This window comes from Nestor notabilis, unplaced genomic scaffold (genome assembly GCF_000696875.1).
Source record: "Nestor notabilis isolate BGI_N333 unplaced genomic scaffold, ASM69687v1 scaffold13529, whole genome shotgun sequence".
Lineage (NCBI taxonomy): Eukaryota > Metazoa > Chordata > Aves > Psittaciformes > Psittacidae > Nestor > Nestor notabilis.
Window position 1 is genome coordinate 18,799 of NW_009944176.1, and position 25,552 is coordinate 44,350.

Sequence of the window (25,552 nt, forward strand, 5' to 3'; positions counted from 1 at the left end):
TGTGTGTGTGCCACACTGAAACAGTGCTGTTTAGCAGATAAGGTAGGTCAGACTTGCAGTTAAGGATTACTGGGCAGCATGGTCTGAAATATTGAAGTAAGACAAGAGGCTGAAAAGAGCTGCTGACTTTTTATTGTGGTTTAACCCCAGCCAGCAACTAAGCACCACACAGCCACTCACTCACCTCTGGTGGGATAGGGAAGAGAATTGGAAGGGTAAAAGTGAGAAAATTCATGGGTTGAGATAAAGACAGTTTAATAGGTGAAGCAAAAGCTGTGTGCACAAGCAAAGCAAAACAAGGAATTCACCATTTCCCATGGTCAGGCAGGTGTTCAGCCATCTCCAGGAAAGCAGGGCTCCATCACATGTAGCAGTACCTTGGGAAGACAAACCCTGAACATCCTCCTGCTTCCTCCTTCTTCCCCCAGCTTTATACACTGAGCGTAATGTCATATGGTGTGGAATATTCCTTTGGTCACTGGGGGTCAGCTGTCCCAGCTGAGTCCCCTCCAAACTCCTTGTGCACCCCAAGCCTACTCATTGGTGGGGTGAGGAGCAGAAAAGGCCTTGACTGTTTAAGCACTGCTCAGCAGTAAGGAAAACATCCCTGTGTTTTCATGCTGAAAACAACTCTCTTTTCAGCACAAATCCAAAACATAGCCCCATACTAGCTACTATGAAGAAAATTGACTCTATCCAAGCCAAAACCAGTACACCTTTGACTTCAGCTGTGGATTTTCTTGGTTATTTTGGGAATTCTGCTTCTATTATGTTCGTTACCAGCATTGTGCTCCTTTGATAACTTGAAAGACTGTTCATCTTGTATTGGTGTTCAGTAGGGCAGAATCCAGTATTTGCCATCATATGTGTTGCAGGAGTGTTGTGAGGTGTAGTAAGCTTGGGAAATGTTTTGAAAATGGTCTGTATTCCTTTCATGCTGTGAAAGAAGCATTTATACTGCATTTGAATGCTTGCTACACTTGAGTGTTCTGCCTTCTGAAGAGTCTGATGGTAAACAAGTAACTGTTTTGAAACTCTCATCTTTTATTTAGTATTGTTTTACTGCAGTAATTTCAGTGGTTGTTTGAATAAATGGGGTGCATTACTTTCTGTTCCCAGGAAGCAGAGCCATTGTAATGGAGTGCCAATATGGGCCAAGGAGGAAAGGGTTCCAGCCCAAAAAAGCTGGTGAGCAGGAAGGCACCTCTTGCCATCTGTACAAAGCCACTTGTCCAGCAAGGTAAGAGTTGTCTATAAAGCCGGAAGAGCCACTCAGCATCCTAAAAAAAAAAGTATTCTTCCTGTGAGCCTTGGCAGAGTGCTGTTTGGGGGTGGTAGCTGATACGCACTGTAGCTTTTGGCTTCGTCTCCTTTAGAGGGAAGGAGGAAATGAATAAGACTGAGACAATAGGTTGGCCAGATGCAAAGTAGTGGTACATCAGGATATGAAGCAAAAGTTTGAATCATTCTCTACCTGAGCATTAGTTACTGTGATGTCCTTTAGTGATCATTTTTGGTCCTAAAACTTTATAGTCTATTTGTTGTTTTTCCTTCAGGCTTTTAATTGCACTCATATCACTCAATAATCCTAATTTAGCAGATGTCCTTATTTGCTGAAGGAGTTACAGTTCTTCCTCTTCACTGGGGACTTTCTCCTTATCCAACATTAACGGTTTTTCGTCTTGTTCTTGAGCATCCTCCTGGGTGTTTGTTGAGTTCTTACTGAGCTAAGAGTGCATCTAGATATGTATGTGCTCAGTTCTGGCTTCAAGATGGCTGAAGCCTGTTCCAAAATGGTGTTATACTTTTACTATACTGAGGGACAGAGGATTTTTGATGAGGTGCAAAATCACTCTGGCTGAGTGGCTTCCAGACAGGAACAGAAGTTTTTCTGTCTGCATCCATCTGCATCTGTCTCTGTTGATGTGTGCTTAACAACTCTTCAGTTCTCTTAGAGGCTCCTCACACCCTGCAACACTCTGCTTGAACTTTCTCTATACTAATATCTGATATGAAGTAGGTTTTGCCTCCTCCCCCTGAGGGCAAGTGTACTGAAGGAGAAATTTATTTTTTATCCCCACCCCGAAAGGATCTATATTAAAAAGGTTCAGAAGTTTCCGGAATACAGGGTTCCTACTGACCCTAAAATTGACAAGAAAATCATAAGGATGGAGCAGGAGAAAGCATTCAACATGCTGAAGAAGAACTTGATAGATGCTGGTGGTGTCCTCAGGTGAAACTTCCATTTATTTTTTTTTTTTTCCCTTTATCTTGATGAATCAAAAAAGAGCAGTAATTTTCTTGGTTTCCTCTATTTTTGACTCAGTCACTTTATTAAGGCTCTTGCTTAATATCAATAGTAAAAAAAAAAAAAATCCCACAATGTCAGTAAGACTTTTGTGGCTCTGGAGTATTAATTTAGTAAATGTCTTAAGCACCAAGCTGTGAAGCTTCAGCAGATGTTTTCATGCAAGGAATAGATAGAAATAATTATATTACTTGGGGATTTGAGCTGGTTTATTTTGCATTGACAGGTGTGATAGGGCCCTGAGCACTAAAACGCAGGGGCTGTAAAATCTTAAGGCACTCTAATTGGATTGATACTGGCTGTCAGACTGTTCCCCCAAGAGATTCCATTTTTTGCCTTTGCTTGAGAATTACGTGTAGAAACTCTTTCCTTCTTGCCAGGTGGTATGTACAGTTACCCACTCAGCAAGCCCACCAGTATCATGAAATGGAAACTTCCTGCCTCCCTTCTTCACCCTCCCATTTTTCTGTGCCTTCTCCTGAGGAGGAGGAGGAAGTTGTTAGAGATGAGAACTGTATTCTGCCTTCCCGACTTCATCCTCAAGTGGCAGACAAGATCCGAGAACTGGTGTCTCAGGGAATAGAGCAGGTCTATGCAGTGAGGAAGCAACTGAGGTACAGAACTTTTCGGCATGTTCTCAGTCTGTAGTGTTGTATGTACTTCTGCATTTGATTAATTTGGTTTGCAGCTAAAGGGCAGTGCTGATGCATTACTGAATATATTTCCCATATGTCATGAGAACTTGTTTTTCCCAGCTTTTGTCTTTTCTTTCCAATTCATTGTAGGTAGCTGCTAAGAGCTGTTGTCCTCTTTAAAGTTAGTTGAATAAATGGGGATTTTTAATTCCAAACTCTGCAGCAGATGTAAAAAAAACTGAGTCGGGAGATCATCTAGCTTGCTTTTATCTTGTCATTACAACAAGGGGAGGGAGAGATAGCAGTGCCTATAGCAGAGGGGAAAAGGCACAGTATATTTTAAATATGTATATTTTAATGTCCTTTAACATGTGACAGAAAGTATGTGGAAAGAGAATTATTCAAGCCTGATGAAGTGCCAGAAAGACATAACCTGTCCTTCTTCCCCACTGTGAATGACATCAAGAACCACATTCATGAAGTGCAGAAGTCCCTGAGGAATGGCGAGGTCGTGTATAATTCGGAAAGTATCCCAGCAACGGTGTGTTGGCCTTTGTGTTTCTTTTTGGTTTTTGGAATTAAATACAGGAAATCGTATTTTAATTTTTACCACTTAGCTGTAATTCATCCAAAATTCTCTATGACTTTCTGTTTCCAGCAGCAGTATTTTCAGTGGAATCTCTGGCTGAGCAAGATCGGATTAAATATGAATAAAACCATCTGACCTTATTCAGTATTTATTTCATCAGCATTAGACTGCTATTAGTTGATTGACAGATTTTACAATACCAGCACTTCATGATGCTGCAAGAGCTGGAAACCATGTGGTATGGAAAAATTGACATGTGTCAGAAAATTGTATTCATTGTGTTTTGGAGAAGTTACTTTTCTGCATCTGAAAAATGGGGATGAAGTATGTCTTGGGTGCAGCCTAAATTAGGGCTTGCACAACATTTTGAATACATAGATATTAATAAATGCACTTTATAGCAAGTGAAGTAAGCATGAAGTAGATACTTCAGAATGGTTGGTAACTCTTACGTGTTGTTCCTTAAAATTCTTCCACCTATTGAGTAAGGGATACACGGTGATCCTAGTTTTCCCAGTTATGAGGCTGACTGCTTTGACAGATTGTACTGTTAAATAATGCTGTGTCACCAGTCTTTTCCCTCTCCCTACACTGCTCTTGGCCCAGGTAAGTGAGTGATACTTGTTAATTAGCCAAATTGGTTTGACTGTTTTCTATTTTAAGGTTTTTGAACTGTCATGAACAGATTTTAGCCTTCCCTGGTGGAGTGGATGTTAAAATATCTTTAGCAAGTTGGGTTTTTTGGGGTTTATTTGTTTGTTTGTTTGGGTTTTTTTGTAAACCAGGAACTTCCAAATTGCATAGTTATAAGAAAATGTAGTTTCAGGCTTTTTTCCTGCGAGTCCTATACTGAGCCTGTGTTCCTGTAGTAGACAAACTTGCACCCTTTCTGAGAACTGAGATCTTTTTCCTTTCAGCTGCAGTGGACCACAGACAGTGGGAATGTTCTCACAGAAACAGTGACTGTTACGTTTGCCTCGCCACCTTCGGATGGTAGGACTGCATTAATAACTTGGCTGTCTCCAAACGTGATCTCTTTTATTAGCTATGTCACAGAAGTTCAGTTTCCTTCCAGTGAGGTTGCTGCTGTGTTCTGCTGCTCAGCTGAACATCAGAAGGGCTATTTTGGTGTATCTATTTTAGCATACTTTTAACTATGTGACTGCATATGTAAAAAAATACACAGTGTGATGGGGTAGCCAGAAGTATGAAAATTATAAATTTGGCTTTTATTTAGCATCCTCAAGCAGCTGAAGATTTTAATGGGATGTTTATGTGGAAACAACATTTTACTTTGGATAAAGGTGCTAATAACACCTGTGTAGAGATAATTAAATTGCTATAGAACAGTTAACAATACCCAGGAGTCAACTGGGTACTTGAGTTCCTTGGTGGTTTGTGCTTCACATGTGCTTAAATATCTTGCTAAAAGACTTGAATGCATATTGGGATTCCTGGCTTCTCACAAAGTCATTAGCTTGAGTTCTGCTGCTATGATCAGGTCCTGAAAAACAAACATGATATTTCTATTGCCAGAATTGAGAGCACTCTTTTCAATTTTTCCTTAATACTTAGAAATAGAAACCTGTGTGTTTAATGGCAGCAGGGCTCTGAGATGTTTCTTCAGTTCTTTTTGTAGTGTAATGTCTTTATTAACATGTGAAGCCAAATTAGCATCTTTTCCCAGCAATTAAACTTCTTCCCACTCTGCTGCAAAACCAGAATGTAGATAGTGTAGATTCCTATAGAAACTTGGGTTTACACATTCATGGTTGAAGGTCTGGTTGTTTTGAAGACTCTAGTTAAACTATTTTCCTTTGTTGAAAGTGGGTTCCTACTACTACTTCAACTTCAAAACAGGTACTAAAACAGATACACTTGCTACCCAGGTAGTTAGGATTACACATGGGCTGAGATGTTCCACTGGATCATGGTGGCTGATAATAAAATCATATTATTCTACCCTTTTCCTTAGGTTTCAAGGATATTTTTTGTAGTGTCACCAAAAGAACTTTTTGCATGTTTGTGGATTTTTCCTGATCCCTCGATTAACAGGTTATATATGAAACTCATGAGAAGAGTTGTTGGCTTTTAGCACGGATGTGATTGTAGCAAGGTTGAAGAGTAATTGTTTGCATGCATTGAGATAATGCTGCAGACTTCTTAGATGTTTTAAATCTCAGTGGCATTGCTATCTTGTTTCCCCATTTAACTGGAACAGGGTGGTGGGTGCCTTTTGTTCCAGACAGCTGATAGTCTACAGGGACCAAAGGGATGCTGCCACATTTGTCATGTTTAAAGATCTACTTGTGTCAGTGTCCTGGGTTCAGCTACAGCAGTCATTTTTTCTCCTTCTTAGTAGCTGGTGCAGTGCTGTGTTTTTGACTTTCAGTCTGGGAACAATGCTGATAACACCCGTGTTTTTAGTTGTTGCTAAGTAATGTTTACTCTGACCAAGGACTTCCTCAGTCTCATGCTTTGCCAGAGAGGAGGGGAAGCCAGGAGGAAGCAGAGGCAGGACACCTGACCCAAACTGGCCAAAGGGGTATTCCATACCACAGCACGTCATGCCCAGTATATAAACTGGGGGGAGTTACCCGGAAGGCCCAGATCGCTGCTCGGGTCGGGCTGGGTATCGGTCGGCGGGTGGTGAGCGGTTGTGTCCTTTTCCCTTGTTATTCCTCTTATCATTATTACTGGTAGCAGTAGTGGTTTGTATTATACCTTAGTTACTGGAGTGCTGTTATCTCAACCCGTGGGAGTTACATTCCTTCGATTCTCCTCCCCATCCCTCTGGGAGAGGGGGGAGGTGAGCGAGCGGCTGCGTGGTTCCAAGTTGCCGGCTGGGCTTAAACCATGACAGTCAGCAGTTGTCCTCCACTGTGGTTCTTGCCAGGATTCCTGATGTGTTTGGGTTTCTTTCCCCTTTGGTGCATGTCACTCCCTGACTTATTTCTTTCTTGTAGCAGCAAATATAAACACCCAGAGGTTTAGTTCACTGTGTGATTTCTCCTAAATTACTTGGTTAACCTGATTTATGTGGAGCAGATCCAGGTACACCAGAGCATTTACACTTAATAAAAAGGCCAGTGTTTGGGCTTTGTTTTGGGAATTCTTTTTAACTCTTTACCTGTTGCTGCAATGGATCAATTTGAACTGAAAGGCATCATGTATGCTTGGTGCTGTTAGGGTAAGAATTTTGGTATTGACAACTGCTAAATACAAAAGTTTTTAGGCTCAGTTTGAATAGTGTCCCTCTTTCTTAAAGAAGCCTTTTTTAGGAAAAAAGGAATTTGCAGTATAAGCAGACTTACTGTGCTTCAGCTCACATGTCTACGTTAGTAATTCCATTACTGCGCTTTTATGGGAAGACAGAATAGTTGTGCGTCCATCAGCTGTGATAGAGCTCAGCAGGGCTCTTCTAGTATGTCTGGATACTGGAGAAATTTCAGGAAGACCAATTCTTGCTTTCTTTGTCTTTCACAGATAATTTTCTGAGGCAGGGTAGCCTATCAAATGTGTAAGCATCCGTCTAGTGAATTTTAAAGGAAGCTATAGAGAATCGGATTTGTTCCGTTTTCTTCACGTGTGCACCAAGTCAGTGAATTCAAGCAGATAATCTAATTCCAGCATATCTTGTCTCCCTTTATATATGTGGGTATGTGTTTGTACACATTGCAAACACGTGTTTATAATTGTATTACAAGTCTAAGCGAAAAAAATAAGCCTGACTTTGAAAAATGGAACTGTCATTAATGTATGTGAAGTGGTAGCAAGGGAAAACAACACTGGCTTTTCAAACTACTGTTTGTACACGTTGTTTTTTTTGTTTGTGGGTTTTGTGGTTTTGTTTTTTTGTTGTTGTTGTGGTGTTTTGTTTTTTTCATTTCAACTTGTGCTGAATGGAGACAAATTTATTATTTACAAAATCAAATGATAACAGAACTAAACCCAGCTGTTTGTTGTCTTGTTGTGCAGAACTCTGTATCTCCATGAGATACAGCTTTGTCTGTTCTCTCCTAGGTCTAAGAACCACTGTAACTGTCAAATTTGTGTGCTCCCTTTTACATCTTTTATGAAGTATAATGACAAGTGAGATAAAATGCCTATTTTGTTTGTTTAATTTTGGCATTCATACTGAAAGCCTATGCAGTATAAGGAGTGGGTAGCTTAGGAGTTGAACTATTAACTTTATTCCTAGGCGTGTTGGTGTAGAATACAACCTAAGAAAAGAACTACCATCTCTTCCTACATGTGAATGTTCACGTAAGCATATGGGATCTTGAATATTCACATATGCATATGGGACTTCTGTGTAGTATTAAAAAGAGCCTAAATATTTGAAGTAGTTGCATTCAAGGAGACTTATAGAGTATGTCTCATAGTCAGTTATGATAAGGAGCTAGAGTTTTCAAATCAGAATATATGTTGAAAAATGTATCTCCATTCACTTAGATTGCTGGAGACTTCTGTATAATTTCCTGTTAGAAAGCTTTTTGCAGTTGGCCATTCTCCAGCCTAATCTACATGCTCAGGGCAAGATCTTCTTTTACAGTTACAGCAGTAAAACTGTGAAATAAGAGGCTAAGCAATGTCTAGTTGTGTCTGGATAAATCTGTTCTAGATAGATCAAACAGGAAATGGAATTGATTCCATAGGAAGTTTTCTTGCTGAAATTGCTACAAGTGAATCTCAAGTTTTACAAGTCTTCAGGAAATGAGGTCTGTCCTTTCTGCATTAAAGAATTTTGAGGATATGATGTAATCTGTAGGCTGAAAGACTTCCAGATAAATGGACTTTTGGTGTGATAATGCGAAGAAATTACCTTAATTCTACAAAGATGTTTGCAAGGGAGTGGTGAAACTTACAGGATTTCCTGTGTAGATTTTTGTTTTCAGAGGCAACCCTTTCTTTTTTTTTAATGCTTATTATTGAGCCCTTACTGAGGTGTGTGTGTTGTCAAGTTGTTTGATTGTTGCTTTGATAGTAAACTGTCAGCTTTTATGTTATAACTAGAAATTCAAAGCACAGTGTAGGGTGCAATTACTTTGCTCTTCAAAATGGATCTGTCAGTGCTTCTTTTTTACTGTCAACAGGCACATACAATCTTCCTACAGTATTGTCTTTTTCTCATACACAGCTTTTTTAATTTAGCATCCAAGTTCTTCTGCAAAGAAAACAGCATTTATGTGTATATATATTCCTTTTATATGTCTATATTGAGATTGAAGGGGTTTGTTCAGTTTGCAGAGGAGACTTTGAAATGGGAAGAAGTAATCTGTTATAACTGTCTGCCTCCTCTCTGTTGCACTGTAGGGAGCTCAGCAGGGGAGTCATTTGTCACCAAAGCAGAATCCAACCAGAGTGGGGAGTCCTTGCTACCAGAAGCAGCTCAACTATTGTCTTCACTCTCTTCGCTTCAGCCCAAGATATTTGCACAACTTCAGGTATAGTCAAGTTGTTTACAGTATGTCAAATGTTCTGCACTGGGAAGGCGAGCTGAGAACAGCAAGTTCCCTCTCAGCTAATGATCCCAAACACTGGCTAGGTAATGGGGATTTTGAAATAGCTGTCAGCTCTTACTTCGACCTCTCTTGCATGTCACATTTGGCATATAACTATGGTGCAGAAGTCCCCATTACCATCTTTTGACACTTTGAAGTTAGGGTCTCTTGTGAAGGCAAAATGAAGATGATGAGGGTGGTGGGCTTCTGCCTCTAGCCAAGCAGCTATTTGTTTTCAACATGGTCCAGTCATTTCATAACGAAAATGCTGCAAGACTGAGAGGACATAAGTCAGTCTTATTTATTCCTTTAAAATCCTCCTCCAGCCTCTTAAAATGTGTTGAAATCTTAAAACTGCTCCCGGCTCAGATCTGTAAACTTCCAGGTTGAAAGGCTGAAGATTGGGGATAAGAATGTCATGCTAAAAGAGTTTCTTCTAAAGCTCATCCCCTTTCAAAGGTGGCTTTCTTTGAAAAGCTACCTTCATGTTCCCTGGACCTCAGTGAAATGTGTGTTCTTTTCCCTAGATATACAGTTTGCAGTGAGGTGCTGGGTTTTTTTAACAGTATGCTTTTAGTCCCCCCTCTTGTGAAAATGGGCAGTATTGGGAAATTATTTGAAACTGAATGTCAGTCCAAAATTAGAGCTTTATGGCCATAAGTAGTCTTCTAAGAGGCTGCTGCATATCATTGTCCTAATTGTTTTCTGATACAACTTTAGCACAGGGTTGCTGGGATTGACTGTTGGAAGGAGATGATGTACTATCCAGTTCCAGCATTGCAAAATAGATGTCATTAAATGCAAACTCCTCCTGCTGTGAATACTGGTATGCTAGTTTTTCTACCTTCTCTTTCACAGGGATTACAGCTGCAGTCGACTTTTACCTCCACAAATGGATCAACAGCCCTGATAGCTGTAAATAACCATTCCCCTCCCAGCCCTGCAAGTCTCCTAGATTCCACAGGAAGCGCAGTAACCAGCCACCCTGTAGTACTTAGTCAGGGACACAGTCTGCAAACAAGTCCTGGCCTAACACAGCATAGCTCTGCTACCTCTGCTTTTGGGACTCCACCTGGCCCTGATCAGAGTCTGCTCACCATGAGCCAGTTGGTAGCAGTAGGAGGGGTAGATGACTCCAGAAGCCTAGAAGGAGGAGTCCATCAGATTCTGTTGGGAGATGTACAGACTATTCCAGTACGGATTGTGGACAGCCATCCAGCACTTAGTAAGTTGCAGTCTTGCCAATAATATGTAAATACAAACAATACAGTAGATTTTCTTCTGTGTGTCTTGAAGAAAGGAAAGAATTGTGTTGATAATAGGAAACTCCACCATAGGCTTCTTTCAGGTGATTCTAATTAGTTTATACTGTGAAAACATGAAGGGAGGTGGTAGGGGGAGTAACAAAACCAAGCCAAAACCTAGGTTTTGCTGTAGAAAGATAAGTTCTTAGTTAAACTGCTTATCACTTTCTTTTGACCAAATACCCACTTATTCAATGAACACAGTATTTTTGCCAGAAATTCTAATATCCATTTAGTTAAAGTGATCTTCAAAATATCTAAAAATAAGAATAGAAAATAACCAATATTGAATCTAGTTGGAACACTTAGAAAAGAAATGTGGGGGTTTGATGACTTCTTTATTTGCACCACCTCAGAGGATTTGTGAATTTTATTTTTTTTTCCAAACTTTTACTAGGATCCTGTAGTCATCAATATGCTTTAGAAGTGATCAGTTGGAGTTGTATTTGATTTATTAGAATTTCAAGCTTCTGTTTGAAAATACACTTTAAAAAAATACACAATAAATATCATAATTAACTCTGTGTCAAAATAGAAGGCTCCTTAAAATCATTGTTAACAAATATAGATACAGTCTTCGAATTCACAGCCATGGAACCTGGTTGAGAATGGAAGCTTGCATTCTCAAAGAATGATTTGATTGTGGGTGAAGAAAACCTATTAGATATGGAGCATATATAGATCGTTGCAACATATCTTTTTGACTATCCACAGAGTCTAAACGTTAGCTGCGCAATGCTTTGTTATTTCATTTTATCTTTTCTTGTCATCTGTGAGTTCTAAAAAGATGACTCTTGAGTAGTTTTGCAGGAACATCTAGGTAAAGATGTGCTAGGTCATAGCCTGTACCTTCCTAATGCCGTAGTGGTAATTATCTCCATAAGCCCTGATGGCTTTTGCAGGTCAGCAAAACTTAATTTGTACTAAATTCTGTAATGGAAATATAAGACTACATGAAGAAAAGAAATGGAAATAAAGGGTATATGAGGAAATATACTGAAATTCATACGTGTTAAAGTAATATTGGGTTTTTTTACTGTGGTGATATTGTCAAAGTTAAATTTAAGGGATTTTCTGCCTGCTGTGTACTTAAATGTGTTACTGTTCGGGGTGGGGTTTTTTTTCCCTTTTATAATTGAATTTGACTGCTCTCCTGAAAAATTCTGGTTTTGTTCAGGGTAAAACAAGAGAGGTTATCAAATGCACCTTCTCCATTCAGTTGTTTAACACGTTTATTCAATCTGGATGTTGAAGCCTCTCAGTTTTTGAGTGATGAGTGTTGTAAGTTCATTTTAAGAAATACTGGTTTACACAAAGGAAATGTAGTCAAATATAAGATTATATAACTTCAAGGACTAAACTGACTGTTCCTTTGGGATTTCCTTTTTTTTTTCTTTCCCCCTGCTCAAGATCTCAGTCATCACCAGCCTAAATTTGGAAATTGTGAGAATATTGATGCCATTCCTAAGTTATGTTGTGGAGGAGTTGCCTATAAAATGAACACATACCCCTACACTTGAATTAACACACATGAGGGCTTGGTTAAAATTATCCTGTGTGTTCTAGATTTTCCCTTGTCCAAGTGCTAACTTAAGAATAAGCTATTTACTGCTGAAAACTTATGTGCAGTCACTGAAGTGGCCAGTCATGCCTGAAGTGTAAGTCATTCTATAAATCAACATGCCTTTGAGTTAGTTTTTCAGCAACAATATCTCTATTCCTCCTTGCCCCTGGAAACAAAAAAACCAACCAAACAGAACCAAGTAAGAGGGTAGCTTTATCTTTCCTTGAGAAAGAGGAAAGACGTTTTGCGTGAGCATAATTTTATATCTCCAAGCATATTATTTTTTTATATTTTTTTTTATAAAATGCTTTAAATATTGTTACTCAAGGTGAGCTCTTACTGCAGTAAATTCATGTCAACTTGCCATATCTTCTAGCACAGTAGGTCAAATTAAACAGCAGTTAACTTCACAAATGCCTTACCCATTAGCTTGAGTTGCTGAAATACTTTTCTTTTAAAAGAAAAGTAGCTGAAGCTTGTCAGTGGAGCTTGAACATCAATGTCTGATTATCTTTTGTTTTGTTTTTAAGCTGAAGAAAATGCAGAGGGAGTTATCTGTGTGAGCCAAGTTAAACAAGAGCCAAGAGAAAAAGTATTATCTGTGGAGCCAGATAAAATCAGAGGCTGCCATAGTTCCTCACCTGTTTAAATCTGTGAAGCCTGGAAGGATTTTTCAAAGCGGAGAACTCCAAATGGAAAGTGCTCTCAAAGTAATGCCATTCTTAAATTGTATTGTGACATTCAGACTAGGCATATTTTTGCAGTAGTTGTGACAGCTGTTTTGATTTATGACTGATGTGGCATGCTGCCAATGCCAGGTCATTCAGTTGCCCTGTGGAACAGCACCTCTCTCTTCTGTTTCAAGCTTTGAGTAACTGGATGTTATCCAAATGGCCCATTTTGGTCAACATTTCTGAAAGTCTTCCACAATTTAATTCCTTAGCTTTAGAATATGGATCACAATGCTGGGTTTGCTTTTCTCCTTGAGACTTTCGACTGTTACGGCACTACAGAGACCATAGATTCTCCCAGCTCCGAGACCACAGAATCCAACAGCACAGTGTATCTACACAGCAGTGGTTTTGTGACAAAATGAAGGTCCAAGATGCTAAATTTCAAAGTGATGAAGGACATGGATGTTTAAGAAAATGCAACTGATCATAATGTTAATGGTGTGAAGATCGAGGACAGGAGAAAGGTGAGATTGCCAGGTGAATGTAAGGTGGTATGATGGAGAAACGTGTGTGAATTGTAATGGTGAATGTTTTCAACTTTGACATCTTTGAACTTATGTTATGGCTTTATAATGAATTTCATTGCAGTATGTGGCATTTGCAGTGGTACTGTATTAGCAGTTGGTCATAACTAAATGCAGGAGTCTTGTCTCATGGAAAATGACGATGCTGTTTCAGCTTACCTACCTTTTGCTTTATGTGCTTAACACTGTTAGCTGAGATAAATATGATTTAACCTGCTGCCATTCATGACGTAGGGCTTATAGATACATTTCTAACAAAGAAAGGCCCAAGAAAACAAAGCAGGTAATATAAATTCAAGCAATATGTGCAAGTGTGCTGTCACTATAGTGTGCAGAAAACAAACTCATCTTTTTCAGCTGTGGCAGCTCCTAAGACTGAAGTGGTCCGTATTACTTTAAATAATTACCAGGGATCTTTATAAAAATTAATATGATAAAGAAATATCTTTTAGCAATACTTAAGCCAAAGCCATAAGTGACAACCATTGAATTGTGTAATGTGACAGATATGTTTCTTTGAGGGGAAAAAAAAATAATCTATAAATAACTTGAAATCCATTTAAAGAATGAAATGAAACTGATGCCAATGTAGATATTGAATTAAACAATGCCATTGTTTACTTCAGATGTTGAATTCTTAGAGCAATGTTCAAAGTGGTTTGTATAGAGCAATATCAGCAGATCTGTTACTAGTTCCTACTAAGTGGTTGAGATTTTGATCATAAAATTAGATTATTTCTTTTCTGCATGCTGTATAAGAATGCAGCCTGAGGATTTTCTCTTTTTCAGGCTTAAAGAAAACCACAAACCAAACCAAAACAAATCACGAAAAAAATCTGATCCATTTATGTAGAGATAGAATGTTAGAAGTATTATGTGAACATAAAGATTAAAACTTGTAAATTGTTAAATTTGTTAACACACATCAAGCATCATGTAAATAGTGGCCATTTAAAATTAATTTTCTTTTGAGTATTGAAAGCTAAACCTTTCAAAAGTCTCCCATTGAACTTGGGTTCCTGATGCAGCATCTATTAGGTAAGTGCTGTATCTTAGTCTTACCTTGACATATATTAACTTCTGTGAGGTTAGCTAACATTGTTAATGCTGTTCATTTAAAGCTAATATTTACTGGTTAGCTTAAATTAAAATTTTCCAACATGATCATCCTCTTATTATATAAGAGTCAGTATTTTATCATGCAAGTGCATAGAAAATCTCCAGTTCTTTGGAGTCTTTCATATTTTGTTTCTACACTGACCTGCTTTGTGGTATGCCTTACTCATTTCTGGGTAGGTAAAATCCCACAAGGTTCACCCTTTTGTTAGTTTTGTAGTTGTTGTTAATTGTGAAAATATGTCCAAAATGGATGTTCTCTGCTGCAGTCGTAGTTCTGGAGCACACAAACAGCAGTGATCTTTTGTTTCCCAACTTAGTAACTATGTACCAGAATGGGTACCTCCTTCCACACTGCTTTATTCAGTGACTCCATCGCTGAATAATGTGATGGAGTTTTTGTTTTTTTTCTTAGAGTTTAAACTAATGCTTTCCAAAGTATATTCCTCTTTCTTAATATTACTAATTTTTGAGAATGCTTATTCCCAAAAGAATAAATTGCATCTAAAGATTACCAGCGAGAGGTTATTTCGGTTTAGTCTCTTCAAAGCAGGCAGTAGATTTGTGGTTGGAATAAGAGCTTAAGGAAAGAAAAGTTTCATTTTCATCACTTCTTAGTTCCTTCATTAACAGGTCTGATCTTTAACAGTCATTGTTCATCCCAGCACAGGATGAGCTACAGTCTTATCCTGTGCTGAACAATATTCCTGATGGTACTTTTATTTTTGGTTTAGTGCTCACAGCTGGAGGAAATACTCTTTTAGAACATCTTGAACTGCAGGCTGTGAAATGTGAAATGAATTCTATAATCTACCCTGATTTGCACAGTACCCTGAAAACAGGAGAACAACGTTGGGAGAAATTTAAAGCAGCAGAAAAGAATTAGTTATTTTTAAAAGCTGGGCATGAGAGTTGCTATTCTATTCATTGAGAAAATTTGAAATGCTTCTTCAGCCAATACTCAAATTTTTGTTTTCAGTTTCCTTCATTTTCACAGAATTTCAGTTCTTTGTCTTCCAAATACATGTTCCAGTTTATCATTGTGTTGGTTTTTAATTTAATGTAACCTTTCCTCTTTAAATATGTTTACATTTGCTTTGTGCATGTTGCTAATGAAAGAACACAAACTCATCACCTGTATCCAGTCTCTAATTAAGCTTAACACCTGTGTTCACTAATGTCCACCTAAATTTTGCAGAAAAGAATCTTCTTATGTACATGAAAAAACCCACAAGTAAACAATAATACTTTCAATGCAGTTAGATTTGAGTTGAATACTAAAGGTTGACTTTTTCAGAGAAAGCTGTGTAGCTTGGTGCAAAGTAGTTGGCTATTAAAGTAGTTGGTTATTACTCTGTGTTGGAATTGTAGATGTTTTTCTGATGTTTACTTTATTTTCTTGTGGTTAAGTTCAAGCATTTCTTTTGCAAACCTAGAAATCCTGAGCTCCTGAGTACTGTAAATGGACACATTCTTCTCCAGTTTATCCTCATTGTTGGTGACCCATAACAGTGCTTGGTTGGCTTTACGAGAAGGGCCGTGCTTATGTATGTGCATACAAAACCAACTTTTTGCTAAAATGTACAGAAGACATAGAAAGGCACACGTCCATAGCTTTTGTTCAAGGCTGGCAGCCTTTTGGATGGAAACCAGTAGTGTTAATGAGTCCTTTTTGTGGTATAAAGATAGCTGCAATTTGTACAAAATTTAGAGAGGCAAGTATCTGTATATGTGTGTGTGTGTATATATATTTCTATAGTAACCTAATGTATAATATTCTTGTTCAAATGTAAACTACTTTTTCTTTTAAAGTAATGGTCTATGTTGTGGTTATGGGGGCCCGTGGGGAGAAATGCAAGAGCTACATCAGGGCAGTGGTTGCTGGGAATGAAGGAGAACAAGTAGGACACTCCAGGGAGACCAGATGGAAGAAGTTCCTGAAGGTGTGTGTGAAATGCAGGGGTCCTGTTGGGAAGGGCTGGAGTGGGCTGTGCTTTGGGGATTCTGGAGCTATGTTATGAGCATATTGCAAAGGCTCAGTGCAGCTTCTTAATCTATGCCAGCAGTGGATAGGGTGAGTTATGGAATTTAAAGGAATAGAAGAAAAGAGCAGCCTGTCCTGCCCCCAAAACCAACAAAGCTGCTTGAGTTTTGGAGAGTGCCATGGGCTTCCCACTTCCCATAGTCTGAATTGCCCATTCTTCTAATGTGAAGAAAAAATGCCTCTTGGACCTTCACCAGGAGCCTAGACTCTTTTCCTTTACATGTTAACCATGGAAAATACACTTTTTCTTCCCAACTAAATTAACTCGCTTCTCTCATCCCTCTAGCTGCAGCTCTGCCTACCTCAAGCATGGACCACCCAGGTCTCTCTTCCTTCACACGTAGTAGGGCTTCCACCCAAGTCCTCTGCCCTCAGGCCCTCTGATTCTCAATGTTTCCATGTTGCACTGTTGGAGCTGCTGGTGAGTTCACTGCACAAGTAAATAGTGGTGACATTTACTCCTGTCAGTTTTTCTTCCTGTCTCCCCAGGGTCCTAAATGCATACGTTCCTTTGAATTGCACTAAGTATTTTCCTTGCTTTGGGGCTTATCCTCCTTACCTGGAGGAATATCAGGCAGCTGCATTTCACAGGACACTTGTTACATTCACAACAACTGAAAAAATTTGAGAAAACCAGGAGAAAATTGTGGTTTCTGACAGCTGTTAGGACTTTGTAAAGAAATCAACTGGCCGCTTTCCTTTCACATTTGAGTTCCTGATTCTGGCTGTGGATAGTAGCTGGCTGTTGACTTGTCTGTCCCTTGGCAAACTCACAATTTGCTGCCTTAATCCTATTCAAACAGATATGTTCTTAGACGATTAGGCAGGAATAATCTGTTCTATTAGGGACAGAAAGCATGATACAGCTGAGGATGGTGCTGTGAAAAGTCACTGCTCTTTGTGGACCTCTGGTGAGAAAATTATCCTTGAACTGCCCTTCCCCTCTGAACAAAGCTCTCATAGGGATCAGCTTCAGATCTTATTCCCACCAGTAATGATTATATTCTCCCAGCAACAGTTCACTTCATTAATGATGAAACAAACATTGTGTAAAACAGGCTGTGTTTATTTTTATTTTTTTTCAGGTCAGAAGCTATCCAACAGGTCTCTCCAACAAGCAACAACTAAGGTATGATTTGGGGGGAGAAACAGGGGAAGGCAATAATCTCATCATATGACAGGAGTGCATGTGTACTAGGGGTTTCTTTTGCAATGTAAGCTGTTACACCTTAGTATCTCAGTCCATTTCTAATGCACATGAGAAACGACAAGTTTATTTTCTGAAGGGATTTGACCTATTTTCTGGAGAGTCTTTAAAGGAGTGATCATAAACAGTACTTGCTGTATCATAGAAAGTATTAGTGGGTGTTTGTCATCTAAGACCCCATGCTGTTCTGGTACAGAAGGGGTTTTAAAAGCATGGAAAGCTTTCTGAGGATATGTACTGAGTGTTCTTGTCCTGAGGAGTCTTCCCTGCATGGAAGAATAGGAGCATTGGATACTGTGGGAGTAATTCTCATCAGTAGTCTGTTAGCCTCTTCTAGATAGAAGAAACATTGCAAAAGGCACGTGTACGATAACCTCTTCATTGAAAAAGTTACCTTTGGATGCTTAATAGTTTTAAGTTATATATGCATATGGGATTGTATGTATCTGGAGAAAAAAAACAAGGAGAAAAGAAAATGGAGACATGAATATAGTTGTTTACATGTAGTTCTTTAATAGTTTTAATTGCACTTAACTGTGGTTAAATGGTGCAGCTGTTTTAGGGCACGTGGAATCAGATCTTTTAATATGGATAATTGGAATTCATGTGTTTACTGCAACCATCCTTAGCTCTCTGCAGCACAGCTCAGTTGGTCATTTGGCATGTATTCAGCCCCTGTTAATGAGTCTGCCTGCTTAAACAAGAGCATGCTGTTCTAAGCAAATTAAATTTCTCCCTCTTCCTGATCTTTTTTTTCTAATAGAGATTGATAATGGTTATAGGAGAATGAAAATCTGTTCGTAGTGTACTGATTTTATAAGAATTGATTTCTGGGTCCTCAGTATGAAGGAACTAGAGAGCAAAAACTTACATGCTATGGGATCTGCCATTTGGTCATTTTTCTAATGTACTTGGACTTCTACAGCCGGGAGTGTCAATACAGCACCAACTACCACTAAAATGCTGTTAAAACTTTAGCTTTGCCATTTGCTTAAGTGTTGATAGTTCAGTGGCTCAGGGAAGAGACTTGCTCCTGCTCTTTGTAGAATAGTCTTTCTCTCTAGACACTATTTAAAATGTAAATAGGTATGGCAATCTGGTAGGAGAGACAGAAAGAGAGATGTGTGTGCTGGCAGATCAGTGGTAGAGGGAGTTCAGTCCTGGTGTCCTCATTCCAGACTAACTTTCTCTATGCTACCCCTGAATGCACCCTTTGAGAAACGATGATGGTTTGTCTTTGTGTTCTGACATAGCTGTTTTTTCTGCTTGCCCACTTGAGAAGTTGTACAAGCCTGCAAGGGACATGGAGATCATGAAGAAGGTGTGTAACATCTTATGGGAGGACCTGCAGGAACGGAATGGAGGAGATTAAAGGTTGATAGCATTACTTCTATAGAGCCCACGTTGTTTGGTGGGAGGAAGAGAATTTTTCAATAAAGAACAAAAGTAAATCTTTGTGAAAGTATTAGGCTTAGTGATCTGCTTGACAAGATGCCTAGTGTTTGGACAGATCTCAATGTTTTATGAGTATGTACCAAAATACGCCTATCCGTGCATTACCATCTCTGCATGTCATACTGAAATTGTAGCCCTCCTAGTCTTCATGTTGCCTGTGTATGTTTTCTTAAAGTAAATGAGAGCTTTTGCCTGAAGTCCTTCCAGATACATGCTTTCTGCAGAGTAAGCCTTAAGTTTAAAGTGGATGATGGTGTATTTCTGCAGAAATTCCTTGTGAGGAAATATCACAAGGTTAGAAGTGTACACCAATAACCTAAAACAACCAAAGCCTTTTCCAATTATGTCTTTTTTTTTTCCTTTTTGTCCAGAACAGGAAGCATTCCATACTGTCCTTCAAAACCACCGTGTTCAGAGTCTGAAAGGTTTGGCACTTTTCTTCCTCTGTAGGTGATCTTCCATCTGTGCTGCAAATCACTGTGTTGAAGGTCTTCCACAAAATAAGAACAGCAATTCTAGAACCAGACTCACTCAGGGGCCGAGGTGGGGTAGGAAACAGGGATGACGCCAGAATCCGTACCACCTCTTCCATCACAAGGGTGCTTTTCATTTTCACTTTTCATTTGTGTGATCTAACCTCGTTACTTGGCAATGTGTCAATAACAATATCTGCAAACCATAGTTTGTTTATAAATGTGTCTCCTCAAGTCTAGATGTGACAACTTTTCTTTGTGCTTGGAACCTGCATTGGTTTAATGAAACCAGTGTTGTCATAAATGGTCAAATCTCAAGAACTGACAGGGCCTTCAGCTGTGAATTTTGTCTTAATCTGAGCTAGGGACAAATTCTGAGCCTATGCCCATGCAGTACTTGTTGAGCAGAAAAAAAGCCTCCCGTTTCTTCCAGCTGCCAAGAGGAGCTGCATTTGTATTTTTTACCTGATGCGTAGCTATTCATATTTATCTCCTCAAGGATGGCTCATGGAATTCTGCTTAAGGGAATATGAGAGGTCTCACTATATGAAAACTTGATGGGCAGTGTACATAGTCCAAGTTGGCAGCACCTAGAACAGTCAACCTTGAGCATGCTGTAATTTAGGAATTGGAGCTGCTAGAAGGAATAAGAAACTAAAGAACATAATAGCAAAAGTAGGCATTCTTGCTCTTCATGTAGTACCTTCCACGCAGTATCTTTTCTTAACCATCTTGAGAGAAACACTGGTCAGCAGTGGGAGGAAAACAAATCTCAGTTTCTTCCCCTGTCCCTCTCAACTTCTAGTATTAAACTGTTTTTGTAATTAGCCAAAAGTTCTATCCTAGATTCTATCCTAGATCTAAGTGTGCAGTGTTTAATTCATAAAGAACCATGCTGAAAGTTCAGTTGTGCTTTGTCAGGTCATTGTTCTTTTAGACATAAATTTAACTTTTTCTTACAGATATTTCTCTAAAGGCTAAAATTAAATGGGAGAGAGAAATGGAAATTATTTATGATTCTTACAGATGACACTTTTTGAGTTTTCTGAAGTGTGCAGGTGTTTCCTCCTTGGCTTCTACTTTTAGCTCTTAGTTCACCATCTGTTGGATGTTTTCTCAGGATCACTTACCTCTGAGGGTACTCCAGATAACTGGCAAGAAACCAGAGCCAAGAGCAGAAGAGGAAGTGAAGTTTATAAAAGCTGCTTGCAGGAGATAGACAGCTCTCAAAGTTACAGGTCAAGATTGCAGGTTTTTTCTGTCTGAAGTGGTTCACTTTAAATGGTAAACATTTTTTTTTAAATATATAAATTTTTATTGTTGATTTGGATGCTATTTGTGCTCTGAGCTCACTTCTAATAAAAGCTAGAATGGTAATTGCACGTATTTGCTTTTATCTTCAGTGCACTAGTTACCTTCTGAATGCAAACTGGTGTAACATCTCCATATTCTTGCCTGTTGACAAAGCTGTTATCACATCTGAGGAATTTAGTGCATGGAAGGATATGGAGAAAGTGGGAACCTTCATGACCTTCTTACTTCAATTGAGAACAGATGATCTGTGGAAAGAGGGTTTGGCCAGTTTTAAGTCAATGTATTCGCAGTAATTCGATGGGTGCATAGGTTTTCTTATGTCAGGTTCTACTGCATGTCTAACTTGCAGCATACAAGCCATAAAATTGCTTCTCCCTGGCCTCCTCATTTGTTCTTTGGGAGTGGGGGAATTGTTTGAACATGTTCTCATCTACCACTTTTCTGCCTTTTTTCTATTGCCTTTTCCATGCAGAGTAGCACAGAAACAAAAATTTATCCTTAAAAAAACTGATTTACCGTCCTGTTTCCCATGCTTGGGGGATAAATATCCTCTCAGATGGAGAGGATACTGGAGGATGATTCCTTGTATGACTGAAATACAAGATGCTGTTGTTGTTACCCTTTTCTCGGGAGGGGGAGATACTGAGGTGAGCTCCCCTGCCCCCTTTGCTCCACAAGTTCTTGCAGAAAGCATCTGCCACGGGTTCTGCTCCTGTATCTGCATCCCAACAGTTGGCCAGCACAACTACAGAGCTGCAGTGATGGGAGCAGTGTCTTGCACTCTGTGTACCAGCAAATTACAACAGTATGAGTAACTGTCCTTCACCCCCTTACATTGTTTTGAATCCAGATCAGTCGGTGGGTCTGGCCCATTATGCGCCCCACAAATGACTCTTTGGGTACGACTTGAGGGGAAGCACAGGAGATGGTCAGCAAGTTCTTCATCTCCAGCTTTTAGGTAATGCTCCTGTACTGGTTGTGGGTGGCCCTGTGCAGGACACAGCTGGTTCCAGTCAGGTCTGCAATGGTCGCACTGCAACACACATCTGAGCTCATACATGAAGCTGGTGGCACATCTGTGAAAGCATGTTAAAGAAAGGACAAAATGCTGCATGGCAGAGAGGAGCGAGGAAGAAAGTGAGAGAAACAGTCCTCTGGGCACCAAGGTCTGAGAAGGAGAGGGAGGAATTGCTTCAGGTGCTGGAGCAGGTATTTCCCTGCAGCCCGCAGAGGACCAGGTGCTGGAGCAGATGGAGATTTCCTGAAGAAACTGCAGTTCATGGAAAGGAGCCATGCAGGAGCAGGTTCATGCTGAAGGACTGCAGCCTGTGGAGCAGACCCGTGGGGAACGGGAAAAGTGTAAGGGGGATGGAGCAATAGAAAGGAGCTGTTACAGACTGATTGCAACCCCCTCTTGCTCTGTGCTGCTTCAGGTTGGGGGAAGTAGAGCAGTTGGGGGTTGAAGGTGTGAAGTTGAGCCTGAGGGAAGAGGGGAGCATGAGGGGAAGGTGCTGGTTTAATTTGTATTTGTTTCTCACTAATTTTACCTATTTTAATTGGCAATAAATTAATTTACCTCACATTGAATCAAGTACTATCTGCTTTGGTAGTTTCTTACTTCATGACATTGTATCTAGCTGTGCTTCAGAAAGAGGCAAAGTTTGGGGGAGGAGTTGCATCTTTGGAGAAAGTACTGTTAATCTTGGGAAAATAAATAAGTAGAGTTTGGGAATGAGACATACTCTGTGCTTTTCAGAGATTGTTTTCCTGAGTGAGAAGGGAACTTCCTTTAGAAGGTAAGTTTTGTATGTGGGTTCTTAGACCACCTATCAGAAATACCTGGCACTGGCCACCAAGGGTATATAGACAGGGTACTTGGTGGCATGGTACACTGGAGTCATTTCTAATAGGGGCACTGTTTGGAATACAAAACTGATGGATAGCTTCATAGCATTAGCTAAGTTAATTTTTAATTTCTTCCCCTCTCTCCACATCTCTCTGTGGAAGGAAGATTCTCTGTTGAAAGGATCATGGTTGTCTATGGATGACACAAAGCTATTTGCGGTGGATAAGATGTCTGATTGTAGATTAGGTGAACTTCAGAAAGAATTGCACTGTCATAACGTCATCAAGTAATTTCTTCCAAGGACATCACTCACTTTAGGTTATTGTTATAGAGTAGATTACACAATAAGCTTTCCTGGCTATGTCAAGGCAATAGAAAAAAATGCATATAAATTCTCTTTTCTCTTCAGGTTCTATGAAAGGGAAAGGAATTCCCTCCCCATTTTGCAGCTCTCGGGGACAGCCATACTTGCTTAGCCACCAGCTGCTCTGGAAGAAAACACAATTAGCCATGTTCCCTGGCTACCAAAAAGTCTTTTTCACTGAAGTACTCCATAAATTTGTGAAGTTGGATCAGGCAAAGTGAATTTGGCAAGCAAACTACCCTGGAACAAAACTGTAAATCCAGAAACATCAATGTTTTCATAGTGCATTGTGGTTTTATTCAGCTAGTTCAACCTATGACAGCAAGTGTCTCCATTCCTTTTATTTCAGACTTGTGAACTTCTTTGCAAAATGATCCAAGAGATCACTAGTGAGATTAGCTAATAACTGCAAAATGGAAAAGTTTCACTGTGGAGAGGTGGTAACAAAAGATACCATAAAGTCAGACAGCATAATTTATCATTAGTAAGGTAAGGTCTTTCACACATTAACCATAAGGTAATACTTTTGGTTGTATGCTGGCATTTATTCAGATCTTGCCAACAAAAATAGTAATTATGAGCTGTGTCATACTTTTACTAAGTGTTTGGCTGCTTTGTGTACCCTGTGTGGGGTCTGTTTTATCCAATCTCTTCTGCAGAATAAGTTAATTATTAACACAGAGCATAATACACAAGTTCTTCATGGCAAGATATATATTTCATATATTTTCTAACATAAAGTGTTTGAATATTGGTAATTATCAGCAGATATTTGAGAGAAACTTAAGTTCTATATTCACTCTTTTATCTGTGTTTTGCTTTTGGAATTGATGAATTCCATTTCTTGAGAGCAATTATTAGCAATGAAGTGACTATTTTCAAATGAGATAAAGATTTCTGACTGCAGCAGAAATGGGTTCTGGTAGGGGAACTAGGATCGTGTTCTATTTTGAGTGGCCAGAATTTCTGGAGAGGCACTGGAGTCACCTCTGCATTCACAGGAACATCGCCTTTGGGGCACAGTGTTACAAAGATTGACAAGGTTCCCAGTGAGGTTTGACTGGCATCGTACACAAATACAGTGTGCTGTGAGACAGCAATGCTTCCTGCTTTGTTATGAGATACCTAAAATATTGTGTGTTCGTGATGTATGTCTTGCTGCTGATGTGCCAGCAGGATGGTACAAAGAAGAGAGTCCACAATGAATGTTTTGTTTGAACCCAAACAGAAGCAACAGCAGGCACATTTTTTCCCATGGGTGCCTGTCTTGAGGTATTTGAGGAGTAAAAAGTTGGTTTGTTGGTTGTTTTCTGTATCACGAAGAAAACGTGAAGAAAGCGTGCACCAAAAGTAAGTCCTGCTTTTGAAAAGTCCAAAGAACATGTTCTTAAATACTGGAGCATGAACTAAGTTTGTGTTGTGGACCTGACTACACTCTTACCACAAATCTCCAAAACCCTTTCGGCAGCACCCACACAAGTTTGTTCCTGTTCACTCCAAGCATGGAAAGAGGTCTCTACTTAAGCCACTTACTTACTGAGTTAAAGTTCTTTTTTAGTGTTGTTTACCATGTCCCAGTTTAAATGGGTTGCATGAGAAAGCTTTAAAAGTACTTCTGCAGTCAAAAATTGAAGCTCCATTTTTTTAAAGTAGAATTTGGAAAAATAAATCTGTTCAAATTTGTAGTTCCCCATTTTGCATTAGAAGGGAGACAGAGGGGAAATAATATTTGCTTGACCAGTGCTACTTCCTTATGCCTGTCATCTCTCCAGAATTGCTGCTGTGAACTTGGATGTACATACTAGTTTTTTCCCTATGGTAATTTACTTTTCGTTAGGATAAGGAAATGTGTCTTATGTCCTCAGTCATTTTCACCTGTGCTTACTTACGTGGAATACACCTTTCAGATGAAATATTGAGAGGCTTTTTAAGATTCCAAGATACTTTCACATTTGTATATCCATCAAATACAACTAGGAGTAAAACTGGAAAAAACTTGTCCCTTTTTCAGTTCAGGTGATAAGTTGTGTGATGTAATTGCTATGATATTTAAAGTATGTTGATTGATTACAGCTGTAATAAATGCTGTAGTCATCGTGAAAATTATGCTTCCAGGTATATGGGAGGTTGATGCTATTGAAACATCATAATTGGAACCATAGCACTGCGTTCTGAACATTGCCAGAGTAAGCCAATTTAAAGTTTTGGGTGAAACATGAAATAGGGAGTAGGTATTTCTGGCAAAGGTATTGGTTAGTCTCAAGGGTTATTCTTGTAGCACTGAAAGGTAAGTAATCAAACCATAAAGACATGCTCTTCCATTACATTACATCTCTTGAGAAATTTTGAGACTTACTTACACTTGCAACAGGTTTATGCTAGAGAAATGTGTGTCTGGTACTTAGGTGATATTCAAGGAGCTTAATGGTCCTGTAATACGTGATGCTGTGGAAAGGGAGATAGCTTGAAAGAGATGTTTAGTGGACATTTTCCTGGACTATGTATCTGTGTAAACTACTTGTGGAGAAGTCTTATACATGAGGAACACAGGGCTGGAGTTTTCCTGTGCTT

General features: G+C 39.3%; 1 protein-coding gene across 1 annotated transcript in view; it reads left to right on the plus strand.

Annotated features, from left to right (window-relative positions):
* CARF (calcium responsive transcription factor) overlaps positions 1–12,553 on the plus strand; it is a 26,913-nt gene extending 14,360 nt beyond the window's left edge. Inside the window, exons 7-14 of the mRNA XM_010022314.1 lie at positions 1,120–1,240; positions 2,090–2,233; positions 2,689–2,922; positions 3,322–3,484; positions 4,450–4,525; positions 8,849–8,979; positions 9,895–10,261; positions 12,435–12,553. Coding sequence (XP_010020616.1) covers positions 1,120–1,240; positions 2,090–2,233; positions 2,689–2,922; positions 3,322–3,484; positions 4,450–4,525; positions 8,849–8,979; positions 9,895–10,261; positions 12,435–12,553 — 1,355 coding nt within the window. The remainder of the gene's footprint in view (positions 1–1,119; positions 1,241–2,089; positions 2,234–2,688; positions 2,923–3,321; positions 3,485–4,449; positions 4,526–8,848; positions 8,980–9,894; positions 10,262–12,434) is intronic.
* The last annotated feature ends 12,999 nt before the right edge of the window (positions 12,554–25,552 follow it).